Source organism: Myotis daubentonii, chromosome 7, assembly GCF_963259705.1.
Source record: "Myotis daubentonii chromosome 7, mMyoDau2.1, whole genome shotgun sequence".
NCBI classification, from domain to species: Eukaryota; Metazoa; Chordata; class Mammalia; order Chiroptera; family Vespertilionidae; genus Myotis; species Myotis daubentonii.
Genome location: NC_081846.1, coordinates 32,288,541 through 32,298,491, shown reverse-complemented (window position 1 = coordinate 32,298,491; position 9,951 = coordinate 32,288,541). Strand labels below are relative to the sequence as shown.

The 9,951-nt window shown below is 61.1% G+C and overlaps 1 protein-coding gene across 2 annotated transcripts; it reads left to right on the top strand.

The window, feature by feature from the left end:
* Nucleotides 1–361: 361 nt before the first annotated feature.
* ECEL1 (endothelin converting enzyme like 1) lies at nt 362–8,849 on the top strand. Of its 2 annotated transcripts, XM_059702473.1 has the most exons (18): nt 362–498; nt 1,427–2,314; nt 2,920–2,988; nt 3,096–3,206; nt 3,287–3,379; nt 3,763–3,887; nt 4,570–4,792; nt 5,298–5,396; nt 5,664–5,738; nt 5,937–6,040; nt 6,343–6,401; nt 6,475–6,526; nt 7,058–7,125; nt 7,270–7,394; nt 7,712–7,777; nt 8,133–8,228; nt 8,405–8,481; nt 8,595–8,849. In XM_059702473.1, exons 2-18 carry the CDS (start codon nt 1,529–1,531, stop codon nt 8,692–8,694), a joined length of 2,328 nt encoding a protein of 775 aa, XP_059558456.1. In that variant the 5' UTR covers nt 362–498; nt 1,427–1,528; the 3' UTR covers nt 8,695–8,849. The 2 variants fall into 2 exon arrangements, with proteins under 2 accessions (XP_059558456.1, XP_059558457.1); XM_059702474.1 differs by lacking the exon at nt 7,712–7,777.
* The last annotated feature ends 1,102 nt before the right edge of the window (nt 8,850–9,951 follow it).

Here is a 9,951-nt window from a genome sequence, read left to right as displayed (position 1 = left end):
TGGGACGGCCCACGCGCCGTCTGCAACCTGAACCCCTTATCGACGGGCTGGTGGAAACCCCCGAGTGGGGACACGGGGTCGGCGGGACCCCATCCCGAGATTAGCAGGCGCCCTCACTCTTCCCCGGACGCGGTTGGAACTGGAATCCCCGAGCCCGGAGTCAGAGCAAGACCCTCGGGAGCGTGTTCCCACAGCCAGCGTCCCCGCCCCCGAGCTGCCAGAGCTGCCAGGTAGCCGGGATGGAGACAGGAAGGAGGGGGAAGAAGAGGGCGGGAGGAGGAGGGTGGAGCCGCCGGCGCGCCCCCTCCCTCGGGGCCGGCGGGCGGCGCGGAGCCGTGCGGCGGCAGAGGAGGCGGCGAGCGCACGGAGAGAACGATCGCCCACCCCGTTCCAGCTCTGGTCGGGCTGCGGCTCGGGCTCGGGCTCGGGCTCGGGCTGCGGCTCGGGCTCGGGCTCAACCCGTTCTGTTCCCGCTCGGCCCGGGTGCGCACCTGATGGGTAAGTGGCACTCGGTCTTCTGCTGCCGCGGCCACCAACGCAGCCACCTCCGCGCCGCGGCGAGCCTCTAGTCTAGGCTTTGTCTGCGTCCTCGCAGCTCTCTCTCCGGCTGCGGCTGCGACTCCGGGCTCTGCTCTCTGGCTCCGCGGACTGTGCGGCGCGGTGCGGTAGGCTCAGCGTCCAGACCTCGGGGCGCGCGGAGCCCGCTTCCTCCACGCTAGGGGTGAAACTTCGCCCAAGTTTGGGTTCCAAGGAGAACCTGTTGAAGCCGGGAGTAGCCCAGGCGGGACGGGGAGCTGGAGACTGTACTGGGTCCAGGTTCGTAGGGCCGTCGGGGGTTCCGACTCTTTCTGGGCCAGACGGCAGGCGACGCTTGAGAAAGGGGCATTCTAGCTATTGAACAGGGCTGGGGGTCGCCCTGTTGACATCCGCGAGGACCGTTTGTTTTTTCAACCGCTTTCTCGAACGTCTAATTTCGGGGAGCTGAAGGCGGCTTCAGTGCCCGCATAGACGCTCTCCGCACCGCACCTCCTTTCTCCAGTTTCCGCTTTCCCCCTCCCCCACCGGCCTTGGCCGTAGCAGGTCTTGGACAAGAAAGGCTAAGGCAAGAGAAACAGTCTTTCATTGAAGGCCTACTACGTACCAGGTCCCGTGCCTGGTGCTCCCAGCTTTCCACCTGGGGCCTCCTAAATCTGCGACGGGCATAGGTGTTCAGGGAAAGAGGAGACAGGTCAAAGGGTGCATCGGTGGGAAGTGGTGGCCACTCTGAGCCTTCCCCTTCCCTCATTCTCCTTTTGGCGCAGGGAGGCCAGGCGCCAGGGCTGCTCGCTGTTGGGGAGGCGGATGACCTCCAGCCTCGGGACCCAGGCCTGCACCCCCTCCGTCGGGCCCCTGTGCCTCTCTAAGCCTGCATCTACCCTTCCTGTAGCTGCGATCTGGGGGGCCATGCGGAGGCCAGACAGAAGGCTGGCGGCCGGGTGCATCCTGTAGCGGAGATCGCCAAGGGCTGCAGGGTGGCGCCGGCAGCGCCATGGAGGCCCCATTTTCAATGACTGCGCACTACGACGAGTTCCAGGAGGTCAAGTATGTGAGCCGGTGCGGCACGGGGGGTTCGCGCAGGACCTCGCTGCCCCCTGGCTTCCCGCTGGGCGCTGGGCTCAGCGCCACCGGGGCCCGGGCTGGGCTGCCACGCTGGAACCGGCGCGAGGTGTGCCTGCTGTCGGGGCTGGTGTTCGCCGCCGGCCTTTGCGCCATCCTGGCCGCCATGCTGGCGCTCAAGTACCTGGGCCCGGGCGCGGCGGGCAGCGGAGCCTGCTCGGAGGGCTGCCCCGAACGCAAGGCCTTCGCGCGCGCCGCCCGCTTCCTGGCCGCCAACCTGGACACCAGCATAGACCCGTGCCAGGATTTCTATTCCTTCGCGTGTGGTGGCTGGCTACGGCGCCACGCCATCCCCGACGACAAGCTCACCTACGGCACCATCGCGGCCATCGGCGAGCAGAACGAGGAGCGCCTGCAGCGCCTGCTGGCGCGGCCCGGGGGTGGGCCGGGTGGCGCGGCCCAGCGCAAGGTGCGTGCCTTCTTCCGCTCGTGCCTCGACATGCGCGAGATAGAGAGGCTCGGCCCCAGGCCCATGCTTGAGGTCATCGAGGACTGCGGAGGCTGGGACCTGGGTGGCGCCGCCGAGCGCCCGGGGTCCTCGGGACACTGGGACCTCAACCGGCTGCTGTACAAGGCGCAGGGCGTGTACAGCGCCGCCGCGCTCTTTTCACTCACCGTTAACCTGGACGACAGGAACTCCTCACGCTATGTCATCCGCGTGAGTGTCCCCCGCTCCTCAGGTACCCGCCAGCGGCCAGGACCCCCAGGAACCCGGGGTGCTGGCCCCGCTTCCCATAGACCCATCCCAGAGGGGAGGAGAGGAAAGAGGAAGGGAGCGTGCGCTGGCAGAGCTCGGGAGGAGGGCGAAAGTAATTTCCCTGGAGTAATTGCGGTGTTTAGCGGAGCCACGGGAGCTGCAATTTCCCAGCCCTCTTGCAGGCTCCGTGAGCACGGAAGGAGGTGTGTGCCCTTGAGCCCTGAGGGGCTGGGGCAGGCCAGATGCTGGGCCCTAAATGTCAATACCTCCTTGCGAATGCTCCTCACAGGTGGAGAAAGGGAAGGCTTTACAGGAAGTAGGATTGGGAGTGGGAGTGGGGAGGTGGGGAGCTCCCCTCTATCATCCCCAGGCTACTCAGGCTAGACCGGTAGAGGTAGGGGCTTCTACAGCCTCTTCTCTGGATAGTGGGAGGGGCTAGTGTCTTTGTGTTCCTGGGGTTGTGACAATGGATGTCTTGCTATTTGGACATTTGAGTGGGAATTCAGTTCTTTTGCTTGAACCTGGCTTGTTGAACTCTGACCTCTGACCCCCACCTCTCTCTCCAGATTGACCAGGATGGGCTCACCCTACCGGAGAGGACCCTGTACTTAGCTCAGGATGAGGACAGTGAGAAGGTGTGGGGGCAATGGGGTGGGGTTGCAGGGAAGGCCTGGGGCTCGGGGAGGAATGGACCAGGGCCTAGCAATGATCCTCACCCTTGACATGCCCCATCCTGGTGCAGATCCTGGCAGCTTACCGAGTGTTCATGGAGCGCCTGCTCAGCCTACTGGGTGCCGATGCTGTGGAGCAGAAGGCCCAGGAGATCCTGCAACTGGAGCAGCGGCTGGCCAATGTGAGCAGGGGCACTGCTGTGGGCTGGGGGGAGGGGACCACGGGGCAGGGCTGGGTCAACCTGATCTCCATCCATCCCAGATCACAGTGTCAGAGTATGATGACCTCCGTCGAGACGTCAGCTCCATGTACAACAAGGTGACGCTGGGACAGCTGCAGAAGATCACTCCCCATGTGAGTGTAGTCTGGCTCTGGTGGGTGGGTGGGAGGGGGTGCTGATCCTGAAACTGTTGGGCCATCCCCTCCCCAGGACTCCAGTATCTCTTGTGTCTCCCTAACCCAGTGGTTCTCAACCTGCTGGCCCTTTAAATACAGTTCCTCATGTTGTGACCCAACCATAAAATTATTTTCGTTGCTACTTCATAACTGTGATGTTGCTACTGTTATGAATCATAATGTAAATATCTGATATGCAGGATGGTCTTAGGTGACCCCTGTGAAAGGGTTGTTCGACCGCCAAAGGGGTTGCGACCCACAGGTTGAGAACTGCTGCAACTCCTTCCCTATGCTCTGTGGTCCCTGCCACCCCCACCCCCACCCCCACCCATGGCCCGCAGCTGCAGTGGAAGTGGCTGCTGGACCAGATCTTCCAGGAGGACTTCTCAGAGGATGAGGAGGTGGTGCTGCTGGCCACGGACTACATGCAGCAGGTGTCCCAGCTCATCCGCTCCACACCCCGAAGGTACAACTGCCAATTACCCATCCCAGGCCCTTCCCCCATACCCCAGACCCATCTTCTTGGGGAGCTATGAATTCCCACCCCTGTGCAGGAGCCACATGGGGAGGCATGTGAGGAGCACTGGAGTGGGAGTCCTGATCCCTAGGTTCAGATGTGGTTCTCTCACCTACTCTGTGGAACCCTGAGTAGGGCTGTGAGTTTCCTGAGTTGCAGTTTCCTCATCTGGGAATAGTGAGGCTTGAGTGGGTCTGGACGTCAGAAAGGGCAAGTGTGGCCACAGCTCTACCACCCCAGGGACACCCTGGAGAGAACCTCCCTGCTCTCTGCCCACCTTGAGGAGGAGCGGAGGTCTCTCAAGGCCAGCTCTGGGGCACACAGTCACCAGAAGTGCCAACTCTCCCACCCATAGCAAGTCAGAAAATGATGCTGGCCTGTGACCTGTCAGCATCAGGTGCTCTGCTCCATGGCCAGAATGTGTCCTGCTGTGTGTGTGGACCCAGTCCTTTTTCCTGACTAGGCCACTCTAGGTTCTGCCTCCGTGTGCCTGGAATGACCCTCACTCCTGGGGGTGCTAGGTCTAACCCCAGGCTCAGGAGTATGGGCGGTAGGATGGTAGGATGGTGCATTCAGGTGGCCCAAGCATGTGAGCCTATCTGGGCACCCAGCTCCTTCCTCTGGCCCTCAGGATCCTGCACAACTACCTGGTGTGGCGCGTGGTGGTGGTCCTGAGTGAGCATCTGTCCCCACCGTTTCGAGAGGCTCTGCATGAGTTGGCACGTGAGATGGAGGGCAGTGACAAGCCCCAGGAGCTGGCCCGTGTCTGCCTGGGCCAGGCCAACCGCCACTTTGGCATGGCTCTTGGCGCCCTCTTTGTACATGAACACTTCTCAGCTGCCAGCAAAGCCAAGGTCAGGCTGCCCTGGGCTTGGGGGTGGGGTTATAAGTGTTGAACTGGGCATGGAGTCCTTGTATGGCCTTAGTCTGAGGATGGGGAGCCCCACACATCCCCCTGCAGCTAGGGGCAGCAGGCTAAGTTTAGGGCTCTGCCCTTTCTGAGGCTACAGGCTGGTTTCACCAGGTCTCCTCCCCTAGGAAGCCCACCTGGTCTGTCAGGCGGAGGAGGCCCTCCCCACTAAGCTCCTGCCCATCCTTGTCTGCCATGCTCAGTAGGCATGGTCTTAGGAATGCATGCGATCATTGCTGGGGCAGTTCGCCCCCTTCCAGACTGGGAGCTTTTTGTCTGAGGTGCAGGGCCTGGATCCCCACCTCCAAGGTCACCCCTTGGTGCTTAGTACCAGCCCTGAACTTAGAAAGTGGTGCTGAATGATTAGGTGACCCCTCGTACCAGGTGCCGGGGGCCCAGCTCTAAGCCCTCCTGGATTGATCCTTGAACCCTGAGCCCTGACCCTGCAGGTGCAGCAGCTGGTGGAAGACATCAAGTACATCTTGGGCCAGCGCCTGGAGGAGCTGGACTGGATGGATGCTGAGACCAAGGCGGCTGCTCGGGCCAAGGTGAAGTGCGATCCTGCAGGTGATGGGCTCATCAGCTTGAGGCCCCCCAAGGGATGCGCTGATTTGTTTGTTCTATATTATTGAGCACCTATGAGCGCCTAGGGCTGGGATAACAAAGGAGACAAAGGTGCCTTTTATGGAGTTGGCATGACCCGGTCTTCTCCATCCTTGAACTCCCCTCTAAGCTGGAGCTAGAGCTTTCTCTTTGGTGGGTAAAGGGCTATCACCTGAGGCTCTGGCCCACTCTCACTGCCCTTTTGACTATAGCTCCAGTACATGATGGTGATGGTCGGCTACCCAGACTTCCTGCTCAAACCCGAGGCCGTGGACAAGGAGTATGAGGTGGGCTTGCCCCCTGGCCTGTTCCTGTCCAGCCTTACCAGCTGGGTTTCTCCAGGCCCCTGTCCAAGACCTTCAGGGAGCCCACTACCACTGCAGAGGCGCCACAGCTGATGGACCTTGGGAGGGCATGTGGCCTGCCTGGCGCTCGCCTGGCCCTGCCCCTGGCCTGCCGCTGAGTGCTGCCTGTCCCCTGTGCAGTTTGAAGTCCACGAGAAGACCTACTTCAAGAACATCTTAAACAGCATCCGCTTTAGCATCCAGCTCTCAGTCAAGAAGATCCGGCAGGAGGTGGACAAGTCCACGTGGGTGCCTGGCCCAGAGCTGGGGGGTGACGGGGGGCAGGGAAGTGCCATGGAGAGAGGGCACCTTACTAAAGCCAGGAGGCTGGTGGGACAAACTGCCTCACACCATGCTGGTGCGAGGGGCACAAGGCCTGCACAGGTTGTGGGTGGGGCTGTCAGCTTTGGAGGTCATTGGGGAGCAGCTTGAGGGAGGCCTGGACATGGCTGTAGGCTGGACCACCAGAACAGCCTTCAAGAAGTTGGCTAGGAGGGTTGTGGAGGAGCGTGGACCCCCCGCAGCTGACCTCAGCCTTCCTCCACAGGTGGCTGCTTCCTCCACAAGCACTCAATGCCTACTATCTACCCAACAAGAACCAGATGGGTAAGGGGCATGTCCTGAAAGGGGCAGGGCTTGGAGGTGGCCAGGTCTCCTGCTTACCGCACCCTCCCTGTAGTGTTCCCTGCTGGTATCCTGCAGCCCACCCTGTATGACCCCGATTTTCCACAGTGAGTACGGAACCTGGCCTTGTCTGCGAGGCGGGTGGGGGCTGCTCACACTGCTCCAAACCTGGGCTGGGTCCAGGAGCCATGACATCTGCAGACCCTGGGTCCTCCTAGTCCTACTTCATCCTTGGTTATTTAGGACATAAATAGTTTTTTTTTCCTTTCTCTTTAATGCCCTTAGTCCCCCTTTACCTAGTTTGAGATTTCATCAGGTGTTTCAAAGGTGGAGCGACCCTAGCGATGAGGAAAAAGGCATATTCCATGTGGGGTGCCTCCGTTTCCCTCCTGCCTCCCTCCAATCCTGTCCCCTCCCCCCACCCCAGTTCTGTGAGATGTTATTTCCTAAAAGGCAGGTGTGCAGGTATAAATGGCCCCTTTTACATATCCCACAAGGAAGCTGAGGCAGGAGTGCCCTGGCACCATGCAGACACCACGGGGTCACCTCCTAGCCTGGCCAGGGCCTCCCGGGGCCTGGGCAGCAGGGAGGCACTTTCAGAACACAGGTGGGGCCTGACGCTGCTGCTATGGGCCCAGGTCTCTGAACTACGGGGGCATTGGCACCATCATCGGGCACGAGCTGACCCATGGCTACGACGACTGGGGTGAGGCCTGTGGGTTGAGGGGATGGTGGCAGTAGGGGGTAGGGTGCTGATGGGCTGATTAAAACTCTACAGGGCCCCTCTGTCCTCAAGCCTGGGCTCTGGGAGTGAGAGTTAGTCTCAGCCCATCCTGCCCGTTCCCCATAGGGGGGCAATATGACCGCGCGGGCAACCTGCTGCACTGGTGGACAGAGGCCTCCTACCGCCGCTTCCTGCGCAAGGCCGAGTGCATCGTCCGCCTCTACGACAACTTCACTGTCTACAATCAGCGGGTGAGACCCCCTGACCTCCCTCAGCCCCTGGGACCCAGCTCAGCACATAACAGGAGCGTGTGCACACACACGTGTACACACACATGTGCCCAAACAAACCTTGTGGAGGTCCCTGCACATACACCCAAGGGTGCATGCACACTCTCACAGACACATGAATGAGCTCACACAGACTCACCAGAGCCACGGGGCACAAAGGGATTGGAGTCCCTCCTAAATCCTCTTGGAGAGGGGAGGACAGGGCAGGGGTAGGGGTGCAAGGCCTGGGGAAGGTCAGTGGGCCCCATGCAGCCTCCGGCCTTTTCCTTTCTGAGCAGGTGAATGGGAAGCACACACTTGGCGAGAACATCGCAGATATGGGGGGCCTCAAGCTGGCCTACTATGTGAGCTGCTGGGGCTTGGCCCTCCATCCCTTCAGGGGAGGGGTGGGGGCTGATGGGGACTCAACCAGAGATGTAGCACCTCTTTCTCCCTGTTTTACTGTCCTCTGGCCTAGGGGGTGCCAGACAGGGGTCCTCAACAAAAGGAAGGACTCCCAGGCCCTGCATTCCAAGAGGAGGGAGGGCTGCCTGGAGGGGTGGCACCTACCTGGGGCTAGCCTTCCTGGGAGGAAGCTCAGCTTGGAGAGGGAGCTGGGCCCTCAATGTGCAGAGCTGGGGGTGGCTGGGTGGAGGGTAAGTCAGGTTGCCCCGCTGTGGGCACTGCAGCTCCATGCACTTGAACCTCCTGAACCCCCAGGCTTATCAGAAGTGGGTGCGGGAGCATGGCCCAGAGCACCCACTGCACCGGCTCAAGTACACACACAACCAGCTCTTCTTCATTGCCTTTGCCCAGGTGGGCCATGGGGCTGGTAGGTGGTTGGGGGTGGGGACAATGCCTCTGTGGGTTCTGAGGGGAGTTTAAGGCCTACTGTGTGCTGGGGGTTGTGGGAAGGGTGTTGCAGGGCTTGGGCAGTGAACTCCTGGCCTCATCTCCCACTCTCCTCCCCTGCACCCCCACCCCGGGCCCAGAATTGGTGCATCAAACGGCGGTCACAGTCCATCTACCTGCAGGTGCTGACCGACAAGCATGCACCTGAGCACTACAGGTATGCTGCTGGGCCTCACCCTTTCCTTGTATCTGGGATGGAAGCAGGTTCTTATGGGAAGGGCCAGCTGGGGTATGCTGGGACCCACACTTTATGGGTCTCTTCCACCCCAGGGTGCTGGGCAGTGTGTCCCAATTTGAGGAGTTTGGCCGGGCCTTCCATTGCCCCAAAGATTCGCCCATGAACCCTGTTCACAAGTGCTCTGTGTGGTGAGCCGGCCGCTCCACACCCACCCGCACGCCCCCACTGTCCTGCACGAATTGCCTGCTGCTGGCCCCTGGCCCTGGCCCTGGCCCCAATCTGGGTGCCACCTGCCTTCCCAGGCCCTCCAGGACCTCAGCCCCTGCTGTCCATCACTTTAGGGATGACTCAGAGCAGGGATGAGGTTGGGCTCTAGGAAGGCATGGGAGAGATGCAGGGGTCCCCAGACTTGACTCTTGTTAGCCAGAGCCTGTGGCCAGGCTGGACTCTCCAGGCCCCACCTTTGCTGTGTTCTTGCTGCTATGTCTGGTCAATAAAGCTGCTGTACCATCAATTCTGCCTCTGGGAAGGTGGGGCTGGAGGAAGGGTCTCCTCTGGGAGGAGGTTCAGGCTTTTAGCACCATCGGGACTCTAGGCGCCTTCTTGTCCCCTCCTAGTGACTTGGTTGAGCTGCCTCTGTCCTGCCTCCCCAGGCTTTTCTGTCTTTGTCACCAACGACCCATTTCCCCCTCCCCCAAGTCCTGCCTAGGCTCCTGCCCAGTTCTGGGGGTGCCCCAGACCAGCCTTGTGGATACCGGACACCCAGCCCAGGGGTGCCCCATGCTCCACGCCCCACCCAACCCTCTGGCCTAGGATCCTGGCTGGAATTGGAATCCTTAGGCCTAGCCCTCTTGCCTGGGCTCCCCAAATTCCCCACATCCACTCAAAACCATTTCTCCTGTCTCCCTGCTGGCTTAGAGGAAGCCTCAGGGTTGGGGGCCTGTGGGGTGAGCTTCCAGGGTCACTTCTGCTGTGTGGTGAGAAGTGCAGCAAAGCCTGGATATCTTTCCCCTTCCATCTTTGCCCAGCTGGGGGGCCCATTGGGGAATGGGCATGTGAGGGAAGGTGGACCCAGGAGCCCTGGGAGAGGAATAAGGTTCCTGACCTGGAGGCTGGTCCAGAGCTGGTGCCCAGGATGCCCCGTGAGCCTCAGCTGCCAGCTGCTGCCTGGGAGTCTGATGCCCAGTGTGTAACCCACCTGGGGAGTGCGCACCCTGGTGGTGAGATTGTGTCCGGCAGGCATGAGGCGACCTGAGACCCCTCTGCCTGATGGGTCCCCGCTGGGCTCACTCAGTGTCGATGTTGCTGTTACCTAGAGCTTGGGACTCCTCACGCTCCTTTGGGGAGAACAGGGAGATCAGCGGGTCAGAGGGAGTGCAAGCCAAGGACATCTGGAGGACAGAACCCACTGTTTCCAAACTGCTTTTCCAGACAGAGCCCCAGAGCATC